Below are 26,232 nucleotides of genomic sequence, written 5' to 3'. Positions count from 1 at the left end.
ATACCAATTAAATAAAATAATAAATACAATGGTAGCTACATAGTGACTTGTATATATAGCAAGCATGTAATTTTTTATCTACTTAGGAAAACATGTTACCTATTATTTTTTGAGTATTATTAACCTCCAAATAAGAAGTTAATTAAAAATCTACAAAATACTCCAATGTGTATGACCAACATAGCTGTGTTTCATGACCCCTTTTCTCACAGAATCCTGATCTTTACACCTAAGAGAATTACTTACCTTGTTATTCTCAAATATCTCAAATATCCATTTAACTTACGGAACAAGTTCTAGAAACACCAAAATGAAGCAAAACAAAACAACCAACCAAAACAACAACAAAACTGTTTCTGTTCTCAAGGAATCCATAAACTCACTTTCTCACTCTGCCTCCAACCCCACCACAGCCATCCTCCTGCCATGCCCAAAGTTCCAGAGCACCCAATGTAAGACTGCCAGATTTAACAAGTAAAAATGCAGGATATCCCATACAGTACGTGACAACCCTATTCCCAAGCCATATTCCATCACTTTACCTTCATAAACCCATTCCAAAACCTTAGTTCCAATATTTTTCCTTATAAAAAAAAATTTCTCTGGAGTCACTGGATATAAAGGTATAAAATTTCTCCAAGGTATAAATAAAATTTACCTTGACTTTATTTAAAGGCTGTCAGTAAAAAACTCAAAAGAAGAAAACAAAGCAAATCATCTTAACTCAGTTTCTTGGTGGTACTAGGAGTTAAAAAATAAAAAAGAATAAAAATAAAAGCAGACAAACAACAAACATTACAAAAAACTCCTTTAAAAACCCTAAAAAGTCTTGCTTCCAAGAACAGGCATGTGAGAAAAAGATTAAGACTATAATCATTTCAAAGGTAGATCCAGAGAGAAGGAATTCCCTGAGAGGAGGTACATAAGCAGCAACATTAGAAAGGAAAAATGAACTCTCAGAAAAAAGTGGCTACACTGAGCATTGAAATGCTTTTGAATTTTATTTGTAACTGAAAGGAACATCAGAGATTATCTACTTCAACCTTCTCATTTTACAATCGAGAAAACCAAAGACCCTGAAAAGTAAAATGACTTGTCAAATGTCACATAGAAGACCCTAGCTCCTTCCAATTTCTCTCATTCTCTCACCTCTTGCCCTATACAATGTAAGGCTCACCGAACTGAGGAAGATCCTCCTCTTCATATCCAGTGGATATTAGAGAACAAGTTCCTAATAATGTTGTCATGTCTAACACAAGAGAAATGCATTCTTAGAATTTCAAAGAAAATTCTGAATGGATTTTCTGAAAGAAAAACTGTTGTATACAGTGTAGGTATTTTCAATATAATATTTACCCTAATTATTATTAATATAATTCTCTAGTATTATAAATCTTATAATTTAGGTACATTAAGGGTTAAATTTGGTGGGCTGCCTGCAAATCTAACCACCAAGAATATTGTTTTTGAGGAAGTTCCAAGTTCTAAACCATTTTACAAATTTTAAAATATATTCTCATGCTAAATTAGGAACCAGTAATACACAATGAATCAAAATTATAAACTGAATGTGATAAATTAAAAATACAAGATTCTTCACTTTATAAAAAGCTCTACCTCAGAGGTCATTTATTTTTAAAACTTGGTATTCAGGCACATTTTGCACCGGATATAATTTACATACATCTTTTTAATAATATTTCACTAGAAAACTGAAGTAAGCAAAAAAAAAAAAAAAACCCGAAACATTTCTATACTTACTAATTTAGGAAAAACAACAAAAAAACTTTAATGTATATTTTCATGAAGTGACCTATAAGAAGTAAGAAAATTAATCATTTTAAGAATGAAAGGTTGACAATCCACATTACAGTATATAGATATTTAGTAATCTTCCAAAAAATGTGTGGGTAAAGGGATTCTATCTGAACAGGTAAATAAACTTCAAAGAACCTCCAAAACATTTTCTCTTTTCTCCTGAAATAAAGCTATGTCTCATGAATTAAAATTTATTTGATAAATCTATTTTTAAAAATTTCTATTCAGTCCATTAAATCAATGGATATTCTTCACTCATTCATTTTATTTGTCTAACAACAACAAAAATGAGCCCCTACTATTTGCTAAACACTATGCTAGCAATTTTGGATTTATGACAATAAGATTCAGGTTAGTTTCTGTCCTCAAGGACCTTAGAAAAACCTTTAATTACCTGTATTTACCCAAGTGATAATGACAGCTGAATTTTAAGTTGGTCATTTGCAAAAACATTAAAAATGTAATCAAATTCATTCTCAAAAAAAGAAACTATACAATAGTAATTTTAAAGACATTTAAATAAACTCATCATCTATATGAAGTTTCCCTACAAAGTAACCAAAAATATGGCTTTGGCAAAAGTTCTAATAATATATTTTATTAGTAGCTTTTGCTATAAAAATTAACTGAGCTAATAATACTCCAATAAGGAGATCAAAAGCTACTATTACCATCTCTGTGATAATGAAAACCAAACACTCGGAAATGGATACCTTAACCTATTCTGAAAATGAAGAAAAATGTATAATTAAATATAGTATTATACAATATTAATACATTATATATGAGTATGCAATTATTTACAAACTTGAATAATAAACAAAACTTCATATCATACCTTATAAATGATCTCAACTATGCATTTTGGATCATGTCATCTGTAAATTTTTCAATGAAAAAGGCCTTAATGTTTCCTGGAAATTTTTTTTTTTTACAAATTCAAGATTCTACTTGTTTATTACCAAGTCATGTAACTTTTTTCATCAATATGAACTATATCTACAGTTATATCTACATATAGGTATTTACTACAGTACCTATTAAATTTGTAATTATTAAAAACTCTTGATAGATGAGAAACATTTTTCAATTTATAACCATATATCTCCAAAGCAAAATTCAATGTAAATCAGCCATTCTAACATGCCAGGGACTATCCTAATAACATTTTTTCCCTTGTATTTTACCCTGAAATATTTTCATCATCCATCAGCTAAAATATATAAATTTTCTTTAAAAGCATTATGAAAACATCTTTATTGAATTTATGCATACTACTCAGTGACATAAATGGATATTATCTCCATTTACATATAAGGAAACCAAGGCACAGAGGTGTCCATTTTGTAAATTGCAAGGTCATTTCCTAACCAAGCAACTGATCCTACACCATCAAGTTATATTTTATGTGCGCCATTTCCAAATGCCATAAAACAATTACTGTACCTTAAAACAACTGCCTCTGCAATGCCTATGGGCAATTCTGTTTTATCAAAAGGGTTATGGCAACAAGCTTAAATGAGAAAAGCCAGAAGGGGAGGATTACAAAAAAAAAAAAAAGAAAACTTATTTTTGGCAGTGAATCATTTATTTTTAGATAACAAGAGGTAAACAGTTTTTAACATAATAATCAAGTAACCAACAGCTGTTTCTTCCGTTTTCAAAAAAATATTCCATCTTTCAGGTAGATCATGCAAAACTGGAGCCTGCCCATCCTTGGAGAGAGAAGTTAGAAAAAATGAGAAAAAAAATTCTACAAGTAATTAAATACATGATATTGCAAAGAACTGACTGAAAAATAAAATTTAAGAGAAATTAGCGAATGCTCATTATAGCAGTTGAAACCCCACCTTAAATATTAAATGCTTCCTTTCTTTCAACTGAAGGCTATGGTCAGCAATAAATTATTACTGAAAAATAACGAAATACAAAACTTTTTACTCAAAACTTGAGAAATTTTATATCAAGTGCTTTATTCAAATATTCGCCATAAATAAAAATACTTTGCTAACAGAAACTTAGAGCATACGGGAAAAACTGTTCCTGAGAGTTCAAAGACAGACTGCATTTATAATTATGAGATAGTACTATCAACAGTTAGAAAGATGAAAGTTACCTATCATCCATATTAAATTTAAGAACATTAGATGCGTTGAATAACCAATAAATCAATTACCGCACAAGAAATAAGACTTGACTAATGCGTGAATCTAACACCAAAGAAAAAATTAAATTATAATCCAAAGCACACCTTATAAAGAAAAGGACAGGATCAGACTGAGTCATATTAAAGTATCTAGTCTAGCTGGGGATTAGTTAATTAATCGGCTATAAGACAGGTTGTGAATGTTCAGGTCAGATGTGCTTTCTTTTCATCATTATTCCAGTTCATCACCCGCAAGTGCATGCAAGAGAAGGCGTCAGAGTACCGAAGCTAGGGGGCATGCTGTAGCAAGGGGAAAAGAAAAATGGGAAAGGTGCAATGGATGCTGCATAGTTGAATAATTATCTGGGTGGCACAATGGGCGAGTCCTGCCGACAGCGGAGCTGAGTAAGCGGCTCCCTAACTCTGCCCGAGGCACTCCCCCATTACCATGCATCCGAGGCGACCTCCCCCCTTCGCCCCCTCTTCCGGGGAAGAAAGGGATCCCCGCACTCGCTTTACCTTTATGTCTGTAATATAAAGACGCGCGGCGCAAACACGCAAACGCACTAGCCGGCTTTACAGAGCCTCCCGCACGTAGCGCAAGCGGGGGCTTCTCTGCCACCCGGTGCTGCGGCCGCCCCCAGAGCGAGGAGGAAAGGGGCTGCCGGCCAGGGCAGGGGCGCTCAGGCGGTGGCACCCCAGGTGAGACCAGCCGTCTCCCCACCTACAGCAGCCTCGGGCGGTCCCTGCAACCGAGACCCAGGCGCGCCGGCCGGCTGCTGTCTCCCTCGGCACCCAGCCGGGCTGGCGGGTGGGCGGCCGGAGCTCCGGAAACCCGCGAATGGGGGTGGGGGCCGTCGCGGGGGAGGCGCGCCCATCCCCGTCACCTTTGCCGGGCAAGAGCGCCACACACACCTCTCTCCGTTCTGGCCAGTGAGAAAGAGTTCCTCTCCCAGCACCCTGTCCCCACCAAAAAACAATTCCTGAGAGACTCGCGCTCACCGTGAAATCATGGGGGGCTCTTGCCTTACCCCGTCTTCATGCTTCGGTGGCGGCCGCCGGTGCCCCTCAGCTCCCGGGACTCCACCTAGAGCCTCCAGGAGCGACAGTCTCCGGCGTGGAATCCGCTCGGGGCAGCGGCCGAGGCACCGGGCTACTGGGAACGCCGCCTGCGGCGCCCGCCGGTCGCCGGACCCACCGTGTGCTCGACGCGCGAGCGAACAACACCGAGAACCGCCGCCGCCGCCCCCCGCCCGCCCCCTCCCCGCGCGCGACGCTCCACAACCGGGCGCGGGGATCCGCGCCTGAAGCAGGGGGGACCGCTGGCCCTCGCCGCCTAATCTCCCATCCTTCCCAACAGGAGCTATTCTCCACCACTCAGGGTCTTCCAATTTAAGAGTCTCACTTTCCTCTTCAACTCCCGTGCCAGGTGCAGCCGTGGTGGAAAACTCAGCCTCCACCCACTCACCCAACAGAGGGAATGAATACGGCTTTCCCCCCCATTTCCTGAGGCTGTATGGTATTGCCCAATCCTCAATTTGGGGGAAGGGGACGGAGAGAACAGTGCTTGGCCTGGGAGTGAGGGAAGAGGATAGCCAATTGAATGAACCATCCATTCAGGGGAGGAGTCAAAGAGAGGCCTGCCCACTTCGCCCCGCCCCTCGCTCCAAACTACACTTCCCATTGTGCCTCGCCCACTTCCCGCCGCGCTGCACGCCGGGAGTGTAGGACCTCGCGGCCTCAAGGTATTTCGGAACTCGTAGTCTTTAATCTAGCCACATAGGTCCTGAAAGCTATAAGGTATTATAATTCTCTCTATTTCCCTGGATAAATGTTTTCATATTCTCGGTTCTCTTATACGTATTCAAATGCTAATTAGTGTACAACTTAAAGTTTCGTAAGTGAATTCTTAGCAAAGGAAGTAAATAATGTGTGTTATGGTCATCTGTCAGGACCTGGAAGCTGCTTCTTCCGCCCGGGCCTGGTCTCCGCAGAGGATCTGTTGCCGTCATGTCGGCTGCAATTGCAGCTTTGGCTGCGTCCTACGGTTCCGGTTCAGGGTCCGAATCGGACTCGGACAGTGAGGGCGGACGGTGTTCCCTGCCAGCCGCCGACTCCCTCATGCACTTGACGAAATCAGCTTCGACCAAGCCCTCTCTGGCAGTGGCGGTGGACTCGGCTCCGGAGGTGGCAGTTAAGGTAAGCTCTTTGGCCACTGATGCAGTGCGGGACTTGTCTGCTTCTGCTCCAAAATCCGGCAGTCTCTTGTTAGGCCCCGGGTTACCTCTTCCTCAGTGCTGAGATATAAGTTGCTAACGCTCGGATCTCTTCTTCCTACATGCATCTGCCTCGGGAGAAGCCGGGACTTGGATGTTCAGGACAGCTCTCCACTGCTCCCCGCTCTCGCCTCCCGCCAGCAAGCAAGTGGGAAGGGGAGTGGGGGGGGTCGTGAAATTTGAATTTATTGTGATTAGGATGTGGCCTGGGTAGAGCAGGTTTAAATCAGAACTTCCCAAACTAGAGCATGTATCCTCACTTGAAGTGAGTAATGGCCCGGCTTGGTTTTGTTTCTGAAGTCAGAGCTAGATTCTGATCCAGGCTCCACCACTTCTGTGAACCTGGGTAAGTTATACAACCTCCACTGTGTCATCGCCTGTACAATGGAGATAATTTTAGAAGTACGTATCTATATGAGAGAGTTATGTAAAACGTAAGTGAAATGATACAAATGTAGCTTATAGCAAAGAGCTTAGTATCTAATAAAAGTACAATAAATGTTAGTTTAACCCTTGTGATTATATATGTCAGTACAGTGAGAAAAGGCCTTGGGCTTAAGAAACAGTGTGCTTGATCCCAGTTGAGGAAGGTGATAGGGGAAGAAATTGGGTTGTGTGGATCATTTAACAAATATTTACTGAAGACATGTTATTTGCCAGGAACTATTCTAGGGGCTGAAGACACAGAGGCCAACAAGCTAGACATCTTTGCATACATGCTAGTGGAAGAGGCAGCCAGTAAAATGTGAGCAAATAAAGTGGTTACAGATTGGATTGAGTACTATGAAGGAGTACTTACTCCATGATAGGGAGTAAGGTAGGATTATGACTTCCATAGATTGGTCAGGGAAGTCTTTTCTGAAAAAGCAGCTTTGAAGAAGGAGGAGAAGCCAGCCATGTGCTAGATAAGGGGAGAGTTTCCAAAGGAGACAGCAAGCTTTGAGAGACAAAGAGCCTAGGTGTGTTTGAAGATCTGAGGAAAGGTTGGTGTGTCTAGAAACAGAGGAAAGCATCCACCAATTGGTAGTATAGGCCCAGTAGAGCCTAATGGGTGTGATCAGAAGCTCAAGATGTGGTGATGGGAGGCAAAAATTACTTTGTACTTAAGATGTTTCTTATAGAATTGTCAAATCAGTATGTTGTATACCTGAAACTAATATAACATTGTATGCGAATTATACTTCAGTATAAAAAAAATCAAACCAAAAAAAAGGTGTTCCCAAGTCTAGTGTTATAACTTTAAGTCTTCTGCAAGTTTTTATGAATTTTACTTTTTATTAATAGAATGGTATGAAAGAATGCTTAGGATTCTCCTATCTTTATAACAAAACAAACTCCCCAAATTTGTATCACTCCAGCAACCTCCTGAGTTGTCATTCTTCGCACAGCTTAGCTTTTCGGAGCTCTCACTTCATCTCATTTTCTCCTCAACCAAGTGCAACCTAGCCCTAGCCTCTTAGGAAACTTACTCTCCCTGAGAAATGTTGAGAACGTGTCAGGTTCTGCCATCTGACTTGAATATCTGCATCAAGTGACACTATTCAATAGGTCTTGTTTCTTGAAATTTTCTCTCCCTGTGGCTTCCATAGGGCCATCCTCAGTCTTCCGAAAACCTGCTCTGCTGTGCTCGTTTGTATGTTTCCTTAGTCCCCCTTCCACCTCTCATATTCTCTCATGCCTTCAACTCCAGTCTGTGCTTCTGATGCCTCACAGGTGAACACTGTGAAGTGGTTCACACAGGCTCTGGAATCAAGACTGTCAGGATTCAAATACTGCTCCGGCACTCACCCAAATGGTCACCTTGGATGAGTTACTTTTTTTCTTTAAGATTTTAATTATTATTTGAGAGAGAGAGACAGAGAGTGACAGAGAGCACAGGTGGGGAGGAGAGGGAGAAGCAGGCTCCCCGCTGAGCAGGGAGCCCGACGTGGGGCTCGATCCCAGGACCTGAGACCGTGACCTGAGCCGAAGGCAGACTTTTAACCAACTGAGCCATCCAGGCGCCCCTGGGATGAGTTACTTACGTGTTCTGTGCCCAAGGTTTTTCTCATCTGTAAAGTGGAGATGACACTAGGACCCATCTCGTGGATAGACTTGTTCGTAAAGCACATTAAGCACTTATAACACTGTCAGACGCACTATCCTTACTATTTCCAACTCTAAACTCCTTGCTAGCTCCAGAACTACCAAACTGCTCTCTCTGGAGGGTTCTCAGCTACCTCCAATGCAATGTGCTAAAAAATTAACACTCCCCCCCCCCCCCGCAAGGTCTACCTCACCTGTTTTTCCCATTTTGGTTAATGATCCCACAACCCACTTATTAGACCAAGCCAAAATAGAAGGGTCTTCCTTTTCCTTCTTCCTCAGCCCCTGAAGCTAGTTGTTCAGCTGGTTCTAACATTTCTGCTTCATTAATTTCTCTCAAATTAATTTTTCCTCTCCATTTGCACTGATACAGCCTTACTTCATGTCTGCGTTACTTCTCCCAGGAGCCATTCTTGTTTTTTGTTTCTCTTTCAACCCCTGCTTTTGGGTGTTGGGTTCTGTCATCGTGATACAATGGTATTTATCAAATATTTTATTTCAGATTCTTATTTCTCTGCAAGACTATTATAATAACCTTCTAACTAGTCTTTCTACTTCTTCCTTTCCTGTTTCCTACTTCCATATCCCATTCTTTCCTTCACAGTGCACCCAGAGTGATCTTTCTGAAGTCCAGCGTTATATCACTTCCCTGCCCAAAGACACTGTGTTACTACTGAATAATTTCTGACTTCTTTGTATAACATGAGCTCGCCACTCCCCTGTGCTGAACTCTCTACAAAGCCCCAAAAGCCTTACTTTCTTTTTTTGCTCTCAAGATTTTTGGCCATACTAGTCTCTCTGCCTGGAAATCCCTTTCCTTGTTCCTCATGCTGCCCCACCCCCAAAAAATCCTACTGTCCTTCTGTCCCAGTGCACGTTTCCTCGTCCGTCTGTCCAGGCAGCCCTCCTTTGTCCCTCAGTTGTGGCAGCTGCTGCATTGCCGTGACTTGTTAACTTTTTCTTTGCCCTGAACTAGCGGGAGACCCTGGGGACCAGAGATGGTTGTATCTGTTTATTTTCATGTCTCCTACGCCTGGTATACAAGATTGAGGGAAATAATATCTGGTGAAAGAATGAACGAAAGAGTAAGTGAAAAAGAAAGGCTTGAAAAAGCATGTACATTGATTGGGTTGGGGCAAGGGAATGTCTCTAGAACTCACTTTGTTCAATCACCTCAAGTTGTAAGTAAGACAATCCAGGAAGAGAGGTTGCATAAGGTACCAAAGGTCCATTAGAAGCAGAGCCCAGAGCTGGAGCTACACGCCCCCCCCCCCGGGTTGATGAAGGTTCTATGATGAGAGAGTCAGGGACATTAATTATCACTAGTTTGTGAACCAGCACGTGCTTGTATGCAAAACAAACAAACAAACAAAACCTCAAAACCTTACACATAGGAAATTTACAATAGAGAAATGACCAAGGGAGAGATATGAAGCATGCAAATACGTTCATCTGTATTTGACTAATTATATTGTGACAAATAGCAAGCATTTGACAAGAGTATAAACTTACGCAGTGTTTTTAATCCATTTCCCTGAACACTGAGATTGAACATCTTTTCATATATGTTATTGGTGATTTGATTTTTTTTTTCTTTTTGAAGTGACTGTTGGGTTGTCTTCCTTCTGATTTGTAGATCTTTGTATATTCTAGGTAATATCCTGCGTCAGTCACATGTGCTGCAAATATCTTTTCCAGTTTGTGGCTTGTCTTCTCACTCTCTTCACTGTCATGATAAGGAGTTGTTTACTTGTCTAGTCTTATCAAATTAGTCTTTTATGAATTGTGGCTCCTGTTTCTTGTTTGAGAGATCCTTTCTTATCCCAAAGTCATAAGAATATTCTCCCATTTTGTTTTTTGAAAGCACTAAATTTTTGATTTTTACATTTAAGTCATAAATCCACATGGAATTAATTTTTGTGTATGGTGTGAACATTTTTCATAATATGGCTCGATCTTTTGGTACGGCTTTTCCCCTCACCCCATTTTGTTGTTGTTATTCAAGAATGTTGTGGCTGTTCTTGGCCCCTGTAATTCTTTATACAGTTTAGAATTGACTTGTAGGGTTTTACTAACACCCAGGTGGAATTTTCTTTAATTACATTGAACCATAGATCAATTTGGAGACAGTATCGTATCTATTCATTTCTTTAGGATTTCTTTAGATTTTTAATTTCTTCCAAAGTTTATATTTTTCTCCATCAACATCTTGCACAGTTTTGCTGCAGGTATTTCTAGGTGTGTCTTATTTTTATGCTAATATATTAATAAATAGCATTATTTTTTTCTAGTTATTTAATTTATTCTCACTACTTACATAGTTATAGCAGCTGCAAGTATGACAGTATTTTTTTCTTTATTTGAATCTTTATTTCTTTCATTTTTTTTCTTGCCATGCTTACTAAGTTTTCCAGAAAGATCAAAAGTAAGTAGATGGAAAAAGAATATATCCAGCAAAGACTAAGTAAAAAAAAGTGGCACTGGTTGTATTAAGACCAATAAAGTAGACTTCATAATGATACAAAGGTTCAAGTCACAAAGAGGTGTATGACAGTTTTAAATTCCTATGCACCTAATAATGTAAGCTGAAAATATTTACATAAAAATTGATAGAACTACAACAAAAAACTGACAAATCTACCATCACAGCAGGAGATTTTAATATACCTTTCAATAATTGATAGAACAAGCAAAAAATAGCAATAATGAAACATTAAATTGGAACAACAAAATTAACAAACTATGTAAAGGGTATGAAGAACTTGCACTCAATGCAGAATATTATTTTCAAGCACTAATAAAACATTTTTTAAAAGCTGACCATACAGTAGGCCACGGATTGGTAAACTTCAGTAAAAGGCCAAATAGTAAAGATTTTAGGCTGTGCTGTCCACATACAGTCTTTGTCTTTCTTTTTTAAACAAGACTTTAAAATAAACACCATTCTTAGCTTGTTGGTACAAAAACAGACTGTAGGCTAGATTTTGTCCACAAACTAGTTTACCAACCCCTGTACTAAGCCATAAAATAAGTCTCAATAAATTTTAAATCATATTATCACATTCTCTGACCACAGTGCTTCTAAGCTAATCAGCTGCAAAAAGATAACTATATAATTCCCATATTTGAATATTATGAAATTGTACTTGTCAATAGCCTGTGGGCCAAAATAAAAAATAATGGTAATGGAAAATATTTTGAACTGAACAATAAGGAAAATAATACTCACCAGAACTTGTGAGGTGCAGCCATAGCAATATTTTTTTTTTTAAGTATTTTCTTAAATATAGGTAATGGAAAAGAAGACAGATAGAAAGTTAGTATGCTAGGCATCCATGCTTTGGGGCTGATTTTTTTTTATCATTCCATTCTTTTCCTGTACTCATTTGTAAATTATGCCCTTAGTTTCTGTTCTTTGAGTGGTTACCTGTAGACAGTAAAACATACCTGAATTAATTAGTACCTTTGCCTCATACTGAGTAGTGCAAAAACCTTAGAATACTTCAATTTTATTAACATCCCCCTATCCCTACTTTAGCTATTATTGCCCTGTATCTTTTAATATTTAAACTTACGAAGATGACGGTGAGCTAAGCTGATTCTTGCATCTCAAATGCAAGAGGTTTCTTTCTTTCTCCCGATAGTGCATACTTCATGTCCTCTCGTGAGGGTTAATTGGTGGCAATTCCTTGCAGTTTTAGTTTGTCTTTTTTTTTTTTAAGATTTATTTATTTATTTGAGAGAGAGAGAGAGAATGCATGGGGTGTGGAGGGGCAGAGGGAAAGGATCCCAAGCAGACTCCCCGCTGAGCATAGAGCCCCACATAAGGCAGGATCCCATGACCCTGAGATCATGACCTGAGCAGAAATCAAGAGTTGGCTGCTCAACCGACTGAGCCACCACCTAGGTGCCCCCTCAGTTTGTCTTTAAAATGTTTTTATTTAACCCTCTTTCTTGAAGGATCTTTTCGCCGTGTTTAGTTTACTTAGCTAGCAATTTTTTCTCTCAGCATATTTAAAATATTCTATTTTCTGATTTTCTGTGTCACTGATAACAAGTCAGCTGTCAGTGTAACTTTTTTCTTTTTTCTTCAGACTGCTTTTAAGACCCTTACTCTCTGCCCCCTTTTTTTGGGGTGGGGGGAGGGTGTAGTTTCAGTCTTTACATTCATTATGGGATACTTGAGTGTGGATTTCTTTTTGTTTGTCCTGCTTAGAATTTGTGGGGTTTCTTTAATTGGGAATTGGTTGGTTTGGAGTGTGGATCTTCAATGTTTCTGGAAAGTTCTCAGTTCTTATCTCTTCACATAGTATTTTAGTCCTGTTCTCACTTCTCTTCTGCTAGAACTCCAATTAAACATATTTGTGTTCTCCAATGTTTGACAACAATTATTTTCTGGTTAAAAGTGTATTTTAACGCAACACTGTCAGATTTGGCACTTTGGAAATCATGTAATGAACCCTATTGGGTTGCAAAAGTTGCTTGTTAATTGACTTTAAAGTTAAAAAAATAAAAGCAGGCCTGGCTTTCTCTCATTTTAGTCCATGACTATGGACTTTTCCCCAATGCATTCCCTGCTTTAACATAGCCAACTTGAGTAAAATGAAAATTCTGCCTCTAATTTTGAGCGTATTTTAAAATTTCTTCTTTTTGGGTGATCTTTCTCATACTTATGAACTTCAAGTAGATCACTTTTTTCCTCTGCATTTGTTAAGGGCCAAACCCAAAGGATATCTTTATGTGAATTTCTGTTCTTTTATCTCATCCATGTAAACTTCCATTTTAGGAAGTTTATTCATTTCTACTTTCTGGGGGGGAAAAACTATAAATTGATAAATAGTTCATAATAATGATTAATATTTGTTTTCTGCTTTATAGTTTACAAAGTGCTTTCCCATCTATTTTCTTATTTGTACATGAGTAAAAAATGTGAAAAGGACTCAAAAGTAAATATTATCTCATGATTCTCAAATTACTTTGAATCAACAGAAGATAACCTGTTCAAACTTATTTGACCTATAGGGTACCCTTCACTCACTGTACTTTAATTTTTATGGATAATTAATACTGAATAGAAGTCCTTTGTAATTCTGTGGTAATTTCAATTGCATGCTTAATTATTATTAAACTCCTCTTGGGTATTAAAACAAGGTTGCGGTATCGTCCAAGTTTTTCTAATTAAATGTATAATTAATTAATAACTCTTCATTTTCTGGAGGGTTGTTCAATTTGTTCTACAATTTTAGCAGGAACCAGAGACTGGGACCTATTTATATTTTTTATTCATTGCCACTGTTGTGTATATAAGAGTTATTCTTTTTAAATTGTACTCTGCATTTAAAATTTGGTATCTCATGGTACTCTGTTCAAAATCAAATTTAAAATACTCGTAATCGGAAAGATCTGGTAAACCATATTATAAAGTGGTTCTAGCAACTAACTGTATTGTATGAAATCCACTGGGGAGGTATGAATGTGGCTAAGCCTTGTTATTTTAAGCAGTTTATACTAGAATTAAATACTGAGAAATGCATTTAATTTAGTTTTTATGCAGTTGAAGCCATTTGTATATGACCTTTTAATTTTATGGTACTGAATTTTTCTACTCAACATTTGGCAGATACTATCTCTAACCAATGACGATTCTAGTGTGCATTCTAGGGTAATAAACAGTTCACCCTTGAATAACGAGGGGTTAGGGACACCAACCCCTCCCCTCCACTGTGCAGTTGAAAATCCGAGTATCACTTTTGACTACCCAGAAACTTAACTACTGATAGCCTATACTGGTGACGGAAGCCTTACTGATAATATAGTCAGTTAATACATACTGGTCATGTGTATTATATACTGTATTCTTACAATAAAGGAAGCTAGAGGAAAGAAAATGTTATTAAGAAAATCATAAGAGAAAATACATTTACAGTACTGTACCATGTTTACTGAAAAAAATCTGCATATAAATTCAACCCGTGTTGTTCAGGGGTCCACTGTGTATATATCATATTTTAGGTGGCCCAGCACCTGAATCCCCTCCCTAAGAGTCTTAATGTGAGGAACAGCCCTTGCTGCCCCCAACCTTCAGAGGCCAAAAGCCCAGATTCTCCTTCTCCCAGCTCCTTTTTAGTTAAGGCTCAGGGACGGTAACTTAGGCTGAGCAGACAAATGCACTCAGCTAAATTCTAATTTAAAGCTAATCCACACAGAAGCAAGGAAAGAGAATATGTTAAGTGGCAGGCTGGCCAACATGTAGTTTCTCGGGCCGGTGGTCTCAACAGCAGCATCCGGTGCAGCCACAGGAGTTCAGTGATGGTGACTGGTCCTGTGATATGATCGATTTTCAGTTGTGATTGCATCTGTATACTCACCCTTATTTATGCCTATTTCCTCAAACTGATTCTCTACCCTTCTTGGCAATTCTAAGGGAAAGGATTCGGTACTCAGAAGGGTTCAATGCTGTTTAATCAGTCTGTAAGGCTTTCAGCTGCTTGCAGCTAAGAACCCTGACTGGTAGCCTGCCAGTGATTTTTTGTTGTTTGTTGCTAATTGGGTGTCTTTAACGTCATTCCTTGTGGTTACTTGAAATTTTTCCCCTTCTCATTTATTCTATGAGCATCTTGGGGTAAATGACTTAATGTTGCTAGTACTTACTTCATAGAAGTGTTGTAGGAATTATATGAGATAATGTGAGACAACACTGAGGTTGTTAAACACTCTTTCACTTACCCTCTTCTAGCAAACTATATAATTCACTTACTGTATTGCTTATTGTCTGTCTGCCCCACTAGAATATAAGCTCCACAAGGACAGGGAGCTTTATCTGTTTCTGTGGGCCTAGAACAATGCCTAGCACATAGTAGGCACCCAATCAATATTTATTGAATGTATAAATGAATTTGAAGTTGCTTTGTGAAGAGGCCTGTGCCCTCAACTACACAAAGAAAATAACATCAGTTCTGAGTTCCAACACCTCCCACCAGCTCCACACATCTATCACCCATCACCCATCCTTGTCTTTGTCGTCTCTGTTTCATCTCACAGAGGGCTCTCCTCTTCTCAGAGGATAACCTTCCAACTGTGCTGGCTTTTTTCCTGTGTTTCTCCCTACTCACTCGTATCCTGTAGCTTATAACTGACTAAATCTTGGCTTAGTCTTTTCTTAAGGAGGGAAAAAACAAACTTAATTTTACCTCAAAAATCCTTCAATCTGGCACCCCATCTCCTCTTCTTTTCTTTATTGCCAAATGTCTTGAGAGAGTAAAAATTACTACTGTCTTGTTTTTCTAAATCCTTAGTTCTACCTCTGCCTCTTAAAACTGCTTTTCCATACTCTACCCCACTACCAGAATCGCTCTGGCAAAGGTTTAATGTGACGTAATTGCCAAATTTCATGATCTTTAGTCAGCCTTCATCCTCTTTCTCAATGGACTTGACTTTTTCTTTTTTCAATTAACAAATATTTATTGAACATGCACTGATTACCCTGCATTCTACTAGGCAGTGAGGATATAGAATGTTAGTAAAAGTCATGTGCAACAAATTATATAACATCATAATTGCTGTAAGGAATTATGTAAAACATTCCTTAGGATTATGGAGAAGCAGTTTTCCTGAGCCAAGAGAAGGGAAGGTATAAGAGAAAATAAGATGACATATTATCAGATAATAAAGGGATGTGCATAAAGAACAAAGACAGTAACATTGCCAGCAGCACAGCAAGGGTGAAAGTGCTTGATATTTTTAAAAATCAGTAATTTGTCTAATAAGACAAAGGTGGGAGTGTATTACCAGATAAGGAGGTATTATAATAGACGAGGCAAGATATGATGAAGTCTGTATTAGGATAGTAGAAGTAGGGTTGCTGGAGAAATATTTCAGAGATAGAATCAGTAAGACTCAGTGCCTTATTTTTTAGTGAGTAAAGGTGGAATCACGGAATGAGACCCAGCAAAGTGTTTGATGCTGTGGAACACCCATATCATGTAGTTCAATAGGCAGTTAGATACAGAGGCCAGGAGTGTGGTCAAGGTTGCAGATAAAATCGGAGGTGGAGATTGAAGTCCTGAGAAAGAGAAGATAAGGTAAAGATATGGACAGTTTTGAAACTAGAGAGGATGGAAGTTTAAGGGAGTCATACTTGAGGAACCCTATCTTTGAGAAGTAGAGAAATTAAATTGCCTGCTTTGGGTGAAGGTTGCTTTAAAAAGTGGTAAAATTTTGGAATACTAATTGTGTGCCTAGAGTATTATTTTTCATTGTTGTTTTCTAGTCTTTGGTCATTAGTTGTTCTAAGTCCTCCAGATCGTCATTTGTCAGTGGCATTGCTTCTTCTCCAGCGTCACTGTCAACCTCATGGTATCTCACCTTTTAGAAAAAATTTTCGATATTACTTTGAATTGTGTTTTGTATTGTGTTGACAGATGTATCTTACATCAGCAAAAGGCCAACAGAATAAAGACGGTCATATGACAGGGATAATTCTAGGGGTTGAGGATACATTTGTGCATATGAAATCCAACTTGTGTATCTTATACTTCAGTAAGGGGTGGTAGACAATAAATATATATGTCAGATGATGATAAATATAATGGAGAAAAGTAAAGCAAGGTAAGAGGAAAGTAGAAAAATGGAGCAGAAACCTGATAAAAGAGAGAAAACGATCATGTGGATATCTAGGGAAAGAACATTCCAGGAAAAGGAAATAGTATATGCAGAGACCCTGAGGCAGGATTGACCTTTGGTGAATTCCAGGAATAGCAAATGAGCCAGTGAGGCTGGAGGTGATGAGCACTGGCACAGGACTTGATGAAGACAGAAGTTTGTGAGGGCAAGTTTGGTGGGGGGAGATCATTCTGAGATCTCAGAAGAGGAGGATAATTCTCAACCAATTAGATTCAAACATCCTCATTTTGTAATAGCATTTCTGTAATTCTGCTTTACTGAAGTATAATTCATACATGATATGTAACTTCCATAAAAATTTCAAAATATAACTTGAGTGCCCTAATTAAAGGAAAGGTATTTATAGCCTGTTTAATATGTGAATTAAACATGTACAAACAACATGTTTTTAATGTGTAAATACTCAGGCAGGACAATACAGGAAGATAAAAATGCCCTATAACACTACCCTGGGGAACCATACTTGTTTTCTGAGAACAACTGGTAATGAGCCTTCTGGCCTTCGTTAGGCTTTTACTCTGAATGGAGAAGCTACCTGACGGTTTAGAGCAGGAGTAACATAATCTAATATTTTTTAAAAATCACACAGCTTCCTGCATGGAGTGAGGCTGTGGGGGGATAGAAGCAGAGAGCCCAGTTAAAAGGCTATTATAACAATCAGGTGTGAGTTGGTAAATTGGACTGTGAGATGACCGTGAAAGAGAACTTGAGAAGTGGTTGAACTTTGGATGTATATAGAAGGTAGAGGATTTGCTGATGGATTGGAGATACAATGTGAAAGAAAGAGGAATCAAGGATAACTCCAGGAGTTTCCACCTGAGCAAATGTAAGGCTGGGAAGAAGTCATTGGGGAAGGGGAGACCAGAAGTTCCCTTTGGGATATATCAAGTTTGAGATGTCTGTTAGGCATCCTGGGAGAAAAGATGTTGAGCTAAACTTTAGATACACAAGTCTTTAGAGTTCAGAGGAGAGGTCCAGGCAAGAGATACCAATTTGGGAATTACTATATTTGTAGTGGGTGGTGTGGTTACACAAAATAGAGATCACCAGTGATTCTCTAGTGGACATAGATTTTTATGTTCATTAAACTGGGGGGTGAATTTCAGAAGGTTGAAACATTGGCATAGAGTATAAGATTTAGATTTAGAATATTAGGGCCTTGCCACTTCTGTAGCCTGGAACCATGGGCCATCTGGGCACATGTCTAATAAGGTTTGCTGAATAAAGAAGTTGTCCTGAATTTGGAACGAGAGGTTAAGTTTTTTGAGTTCATAGAAAAGAGGACTTGGACTCTCTTAATTTAAAGCTTTGAGTAGCTTATTAGCCTATTTAGAAATTTTTAATTTGTTCAGATGGGATAAAGTCAGCATTTTGAAAGGAAAAAATGTTATGCATTCTAACCTTTATACTACATACATTACTTTTATTAATCTTTGAGTATTAGAATTATTAATCATATGGCACTAGTATAATAATCATAAAATTGGTATTAAAATAGCTTGTGTGACCTTAATATAGTTTCCAAAACAAAATGATTACTTGTCAGATCTTTAATGTTCATTTGGTTTTCTTTTAGGAAGATTTAGAGACTGGAGTTCACCTTGACCCTGCTGTCAAAGAGGTTCAGTATAATCCTACCTATGAGACCATGTTTGCTCCTGAGGTGAGAAAACAATATATTTAAGATTCTGCCTTTTGCTAAAGCATTTGAATTATACATAAGTAGATAAACAGTTGGTAAATTTTTCAGAGTTTTCTCACAAGAGTATACTATTTAAACTTTCAAAAACTATGTCCTGTTATATGTCAATTATATCTCAATTTTTAAATAAAAGGAAAAGAAAACATACTTTTAAAAATCCACTACTCTCTATCTACCAACATATAACATCTGATAGAATGGAACGATGTCTTTTGAAAAAGGAAATTTTAAAATATCTGATTCTTAGATGTGAACGTAATTAATATGTTCCTCAATATTGTTAAGGGAGTATTATAAATTAACCATAAGGGAAAAAGAATTTGTTTTATTATTAGCATCCTCAATGCATGGTATATTATGAAACGTCTGGTTACAGATGCTCCTGCGCTAAATGCTAGGAAGAAGTGCCATGCTCACGTGTTTGCTGCTCAGCAGTAGTCACAGCTGTATTACCTGCTCTGGGTGAGACATCTTATGATGGTGATCATGATGATGATGGTGATGATGATGATGATGATAAATGGTGATGGAAGCATAAAGAAGATGAGAAAGGAAAAAAGGCAAAAAACAGTAAAGATTGTCCATTTAGGAAAGTCTTTGTAGAAAAAATTAAATTTCTAGCTATTTCATTTTTAAAAGGGGAAAGAATACTTGACTGAGAAAATAGAGATCCAAAAAAAGGTCATTATAAAACAAAATAAGGCTTCAGTAGCAGGATCTTTAAGAAACTTTAAAAATGAGGGTGAGGAGCCATATTTTATCACAACTGGGTGGAGAAAGAAGTAGTTTTTAATTTTTTGTTTTTTAGCATGTAAGTCATTGTCCCTTTTTTTTTTTTTGTCTTTTTTTGATAAAGCAGAATCATTAAGCTGTTTCATATAATTTGCCTGCTCAGGTTTCTGTAGTCACTTAAAATACGGCAATTGAAATATGGAGCACAGCCGATGATGTCAGTGGTAGTATTTGGACAGTGCTCTAACAGTTCCCTGGGTGTACAGTAAGCCAAAATCTCTTTCTCATACTCTTGAGACTGCAGCACTTTTAAATTTTATTTTATTTTTCTTAAATCATTCTAGCCTATCGAACCTGTAGACTCATATCCCTTGGCACCATTTTAGCTGGCACAGTGAAGAAAGGTAGTATGTTACATGTACGCTTCATGATTTTTTAAATGAAAAGTGCTTCCATAAATTAGGGCCACTAAATTACAGAACAAGAAAATTTGGAAGTAATATGGTATGTGATGTTCCTATGTCAGTGCATTTTATATGAAGTCTGTTTCTCTTTCATTTTTAGATCTTGTGCATAACTAATCAATTGCTGTGTGATTTTAGTTTTCGAAATTTAAAAGATTAAGATTTTTTTGGTGATATTGATGAGGCATTAGGCCTATCATTCTCTTTGTGGAATTACCAATCCTTTTAGTATTCTGGGTTTTTTTTTTTTCTCATCTAGGGAGCCTCACATTCAAAATATAAATTAATTTATGTTAGGAACACTGATGCTTATCGCCAATTTAAGAAAAGAGAGATGAGATTGAAAAGTGAAAAATTACTATTTTTCCTGGTTGCCAAATGAATTGTCTGTTACATAATAGATTATTACCTTTGAATTTTATGACTAGGGTCTGTATAATTTGACAAAGTATGGAAAGGTGTTACCAGGAACTTTGCTTGTTGAAATTCAAGTTCCCATATCTTGAGAATCCATTGTTAGAAAAAGATACAATCCTTCTCCTCAAGCTACTGTTTCCCAGAGATGATATGCTCAGTGTTATTTTTAGAAAGATAGAGACCAGACTGTTTCCTATAATGCCTAAAGTGGTATTCAAGTTAAGGGAGAGATTGTATCTGGTTGTGAAGATAAGAAAAAGTTGCATAGAGGAAGAAGTATTTAAAATAAGCAATAAAGTCCAGGTTAAGAACATGCGATTTGGGGTTAAATACACTGCTTATTAGCTCCGGTATAACCTTGCATTACCTCAGTTTTCTCATAGGTAAAATGAAGACAATTTCTCCTTTACCGAGTTACATGGATACATGCGCTAATGTATGATAGGGTTAGGACACTCTCTGGTACCCAGTAAGCATTTAGTAAGTAGCAGCGCTTGTTGTTATTTATGTTACTATTATTGGCATTGATGCCAGGAAGGCTTTTATGAGGAAAGATTCCAAGCAGAGGAGAAAAGCATTAGCTAAATCATAAAAGATCCAAAGAACAGGAATACTTTAGTCATTGTCAGTAAAGGAGAAAAGGGAGGTAAGACCAAAATGGTAGTTTGTGTAGCGTTGCACAGGGATCTGGGGGCCAAGGTAAGCAGTTTGGTATTGTTTTAGTAGAGGATAAATAGATTTTTGAGGTTCTTATTAAAGAGTGGGATAATCAAAGCTGAATTTGTAGGAAGGCTAATTTGATAAGGGTTTGCATGATGGAAAAGAACAGGGATAGAAACTAATGGAATAAAACTATCATTTATTACTGTATACCAGGTACCATACTGAGGGATTTATATATTTGTGTACCTTATCTCTTTTAGTCTTCACAATAATCCTGTGAAATAAGTACTCTAATCAATCCCTATTTTATAGCGAGGAAACCAAGTCTCAGGTTTTACTACCAGCAAGTAACGTATTTGGGAATGTGAGTTCACATCACTCCTAACGATTGCTCTGTGGCTGGAAGACCAGTTTTGCAGACCATTACAGGGTTTGCATGTTACACCCCTATGCGCATGCTTTGACTTTGCTAGTTCAGGAAATTAACTGAATTGACTATTTTATTTTATAAAATATGTTTTTCCCTCCCAACCAAGGATTTTTCCTAAATGGGCTAACCTAGTATCCAGATAAGCTTTCTCATATTATAGACAAAACTTGAAGAGATAATAGCCGTTGTTTTAGTCCACTGATTTTCTTCATTTCACTCAATCCTTTTTGGGTCTACTTAGAGAAAAGTGTATTTGTTAGCTTTTCTAGACTCACGTAAAACCCATAAGCCTCAAGATTTTCAGATTTAAAATAATAGTACTTTTAGGAATAGAAGATATATCAAAGTTAAAAGGAAAAAAAATCCTAGTTTCTGTTAAAAATCTGGCCATAGGGCTGCTATAAATATTGTTAGAATGAACTTTAGAAATTAGATAGTTCAGCTCTTTTATAGATGAGGAAACTGAGGCCCAAGGTCATAAAACCCACACTAATAAAATACTTCTATTAGTAATATTTAAACTATGCTTTTATGTCTTAAAAGATTGAGATATTCTGCCAATAAAATTGAATGGTGGAGATCTTTTCCAAATTTGTGGAAAATAATTAAGTTATTCAATAGGCTCTTCTTACCTTAAAGTTTGTTTGTAAGTGTTTAAACATTGATGACTACAATAAATATTAATGAAAAACTTACCAGCAATCTAAGTATAATATGATTATTAGTTCAGTAACTTGGGGGGGAGGCGTTCTATATGTAAACTTATTATTATGATTTCATATAATCAGTTTTTACCAGTGTAAGTTTTCTTAATTCCTGTGATGTTATGTTATACTACTAAGACATTGACCCTCAAGCATTCTACCTTCTGAAGACTTTTGAGAATCACTGCCTTACAATACACAAATCTCTTAGATTTATCTACCAGTGTCTTAACAAGTTAAAAATGCTTTTCTTGAGGCCCCTGGGTGGCTCAGTTGGTTGAGCCTGGGACTCTTGGTTTCAGATCGGGTTGTAATCTCAGGGGTCATGGGATCTGTCTGTGTGGGGCTCCACGTTCCATGGGGGGTCTGCTTGGGATTCTCTCCCTCTGCCCCTCTCCCCACACGTGCATGTCCTCTCTGTGTCTCTCAAATAAATAAGTAAATATTTTTTAAAAATGCTTTTCTCCTACTTTATAAATAAATCACTACTTCACTCAGGTGAAAGATGTAAGCATATTCAGGAACATCCTGAGATGTGATCCGAATTATGAATTAATACTTAAATGTATATATTTTATATGGGAGATTAAAATTATAATTGACTATGGTGTACTTCAGTATGGTCTTAGCTAAAAACTGTTAAATACGCATACCTAACTCAAATATGTATTATTAAAATCCCTTGAATGCAAATTTACTCTTAAGCTTAATTACCGGAAGTTGAAGAAATTTGGAAGTCAGTTTTGTGTGTTTTTTATATGCTTTGTTTTTATTTTATTTTTTTTAAGATTTTATTTTTATGTAATCTCTGCACCCAAAATGGGGCTCAAACTTACAACCCTGAGATCAAGTGTCGCATGCTTTACTAACTGAGCCTGCCAGGCACTCCTATGCTTTGTTTTGTTTTTTAATGGTTAAGCCAGAATTAAAAGAAGTGCATATTCACAGAGACCAGGAACATCTGGGACACATGATTTTTAAGTAATTGGGAAGAGCTGAGTTCTGCTGAATAACATTCTATCCCTTTCTTTGTTGGCATTTATTTAATGTCTCTGAGGTCAGTTCCAATAGCTGCTGGTAACCAAGGCAGTTAAGGTGAGCCAAAAGTAGATAGATCCTCCCACAACCCAGCTTCCTATTAGATTTTTTTTGTTGTCTCAGCTTAAATAGCTATAAAATGTAGCACATTTAAATTTTTAGACTGCTTTAGAAATAGCACCCATATAAGATATACTTAGCTATAATATGTGGATCTGTATTCATATAGAAATCAAAGTTCCTTAGCACTGAGAATTTTTCTTTAAAAGATGGAGCTGATTTGATATGTATGGCTGATAGAAGAATTGTTCTTTTTTTGTAAAATCTTAATAAAATAAGACTATGGAAATTGTGTTTTCCTTTTTCAAATTGGAAAGTATAAACATAATGATTAACTTATTATATGAGTAACAGTAAGAGTAATGGAGATTTTTATCATTTTAGATTTTTCCCCCCAGAAATGTTGATACTGCTTTGCAGATGATAGCTGACCATATTAGGTAGGATATCTAGAAAACTTTTAAGTCATTTTATTATCTTTAATTTTATGGATATTCCTTGTTTTTGTAATAAATTTCATGACTGAACGAAGTTACTGTAACTGCCAGCATTCAGCAGTCTAAATTTTTTTCTCCCCTACATTTCTACCATTAGCAAGGAGGAACTAATATGAGCTATGAAGTCTTGGCACTATCCTTTATACAATTCAGAATAAATAGTTATGAAAGTTTTGTATGTAAATCAGATATTTTTAAATTGAGTCATTTTAAATATAGAAATGGAAGCTGTCAATATAAAAGAATATTGTAGTAATTTATTTTCTTCTGAAGCAGAAAAAACCATAAGGCAAGTGTAACGATTAATTTCAGATTTTTGTGCATAGTATAATGTTGATATCTAGAGAAGGCAACATTCTGCTTAAGAGAGGATCAATAATTTATATTTATGGCTCTAGAATAATGTATCATAGGAAAGGTGGTTTCTAATGGTAGTGACCTAAGATGTTCTAACATCAAAATAACTTCACCATGATAATAGACCTACAGAGTTCAAATAAAAATATCCTATCTAATTCCACAATTTCCAAAGTGGGAAGTTCATTTTATTCTTTATTTTAAAAGAAAATACAGGGGCACCTGGGTGGCTCAGTCTGTTAAGTGTCTGCCTATGGCTCGGGTCATGATCTCAGGTCCTGGGATTGAGCCCCATGTCAGGTTTTCTGCTCAGCTGGGAGTCTCCTTCTCCCTCACACTCTCCCTCTGTGCTTTCCCTCTCTCTCTCTCTCAAATAAATAAATAAAATCTTAAAAAAAAAAAAAAAAAGAAAAAATACAAAGTTGGATTTTCCCATTACCATTAAATAAATATCATTAAGTTAATAGTGTTTGATATAATCTGGTACTTTTTTACCCAATTTTTTAAAAAGCTGGTATGATTGTACATTTAAGGACTGTTATGACGCAGTAGAATCCTAGACTGGGGGTTGTTCTAACCTGGTTTTGCCAATTAAAAATAAAACTATTGACTCTAGGGCAGATAAAATACATCATCTTTGGCTTTTTTCCTTCCTGCATTTCTAACATAAAAAGGAGACTACCTCTCTAACTTTCCAGGATTTTTGTACAGACCAAAGTAAATAACGTTTGGAAACCATTATGGAAACTCAAAGCATTATAAACAAACAGATAATGATGTACTATTTTGTGTAAGACTTCATAGTGTGACTTTTCACGATAGAGAAATTTTATTTTCATTTGTAATGTCTTTTCTAGGGACTTTTTCAAGCATTTTACTTTTATTGTCTATTTCCTATTCTCTGCCCCCAGTGGGGTTCTGATTAATCTTTCCTTCGTTAGTGCTTTCTATATGCCAGACATTATGGTAAGCATTAAGGATTTTAAGTCTCTACCTTTGAGGAACTCATAATCTAGTGGAGAAGAAACATGTATTTTTTAAAAATTACATCATGGTGCCATTATTGATATAAAAGTCACCAAAAATCATCTTTACAAATTAAAAAAAAAAGTCACCAAAATCCCCCAAATCATGGTTTAGACAAAAATATAGTTACTTTAATTATCAAGAGCAGCGTTGTCAAGTAGAACTTCCTGCAGTGATGGAAATGTAATAGCCAATAACCACATGTGACTTTTGAAGTCTTGAAGTTTGGCTAGTGTGACTGAGGAACTGAATATTTTATTTTACTTAATTTAAATTTAAATAGCCACACATAGACTTAGGTGAGCTGGATTCTTCTCCTTCTGACCTAGGGACTGACAAACAGTGCTAATCAGCCATTGCCCAGCTGCACTGAACCATGTGTGGTGACCATGTTCCCAAATAGGTTACTCAGCCCCTAATGATTTAGAGTTGAAAATATATTGTACAATAATTCTAGTAACTCTGGCTTTATATACTCAGAATTTAAGTTTGTTTTTTCTTATAACATTGCAGTTTGGACCAGAAAATCCCTTTAGGACACAGCAAATGGCTGCCCCTAGAAATATGCTTTCTGGATATGCTGAACCAGCTCATATCAATGATTTTATGTTTGAACAACAAAGAAGAACTTTTGCCACATACGGTAAGGTGATTAAGATTTACAGTTTCCAGTCTGACACATTTTTGTGTGGATAATCTGTTTTGTCTTCTTGCTTTTTAAATTTATTAATCTAGATTCCTTTTAAAAAAGGTAGTGTATTTTCTTAAACACATCTATAAATATTTATACAAATGGGGAGATGAACTAATATTTTTAGCTATCATTCTAAATTTGCTGTGATTTCTGAGTATTAGAAATATTTTGTGGTCTTAAAAACAGAATATTCTCTGTTGTACTTGATAATGAACACTTGTTATTGAATGTCCATCATATGCAGATTGCTGTTGAAGTTAGTAAATGACCAGATAGGGTTAAGAGGTTACTTTTATTTTTAATTCCAGTATAATTAACATACAGCGTTATATTAGTTTCAGGTGTACAATGTAGTGATTCAACAATTCTATACATTACTCAGTGCTCATCGTGATAAGTGTACTGTTAATCCCCTTCACCTATTTCACCCATTCCCCCCAC

At 37.0% G+C, this 26,232-nt stretch overlaps 2 protein-coding genes across 7 annotated transcripts in view; one reads left to right on the top strand and one right to left on the bottom strand.

The window, feature by feature from the left end:
• WASF1 (WASP family member 1) overlaps nucleotides 1-5,545 on the bottom strand; it is a 74,285-nt gene extending 68,740 nt beyond the window's left edge. Inside the window, exon 1 of one of the 5 annotated variants that reach the window (XM_032408085.1) lies at nucleotides 5,433-5,545. The gene's annotated coding sequence lies outside the window, so the exon portion shown is untranslated. The other 4 variants (XM_032408086.1, XM_032408083.1, XM_032408087.1 and 1 more) reach the window with 4 other exon arrangements.
• A 121-nt stretch (nucleotides 5,546-5,666) lies between these two features.
• The window catches only part of CDC40 (cell division cycle 40), a 56,174-nt gene continuing 35,608 nt past the window's right edge, over nucleotides 5,667-26,232 (top strand). Inside the window, exons 1-4 of one of the 2 annotated variants that reach the window (XM_032408079.1) lie at nucleotides 5,667-5,709; nucleotides 5,917-6,163; nucleotides 18,584-18,670; nucleotides 25,611-25,740. In XM_032408079.1, coding sequence (XP_032263970.1) covers nucleotides 5,975-6,163; nucleotides 18,584-18,670; nucleotides 25,611-25,740 — 406 coding nt within the window. In that variant the 5' untranslated portion in view covers nucleotides 5,667-5,709; nucleotides 5,917-5,974. Of the gene's footprint in view, nucleotides 5,765-5,916; nucleotides 6,164-18,583; nucleotides 18,671-25,610; nucleotides 25,741-26,232 lie in introns of both variants that reach the window. The other variant, XM_032408078.1, reaches the window with a different exon arrangement.

The sequence above is a fragment of the Phoca vitulina genome, unplaced genomic scaffold (genome assembly GCF_004348235.1).
Source record: "Phoca vitulina isolate PV1807 unplaced genomic scaffold, GSC_HSeal_1.0 scaffold9, whole genome shotgun sequence".
Lineage (NCBI taxonomy): Eukaryota > Metazoa > Chordata > Mammalia > Carnivora > Phocidae > Phoca > Phoca vitulina.
The sequence above is the reverse complement of the archived record's forward strand: the minus strand, read 5'-3'. Positions and strand labels throughout refer to the sequence as shown.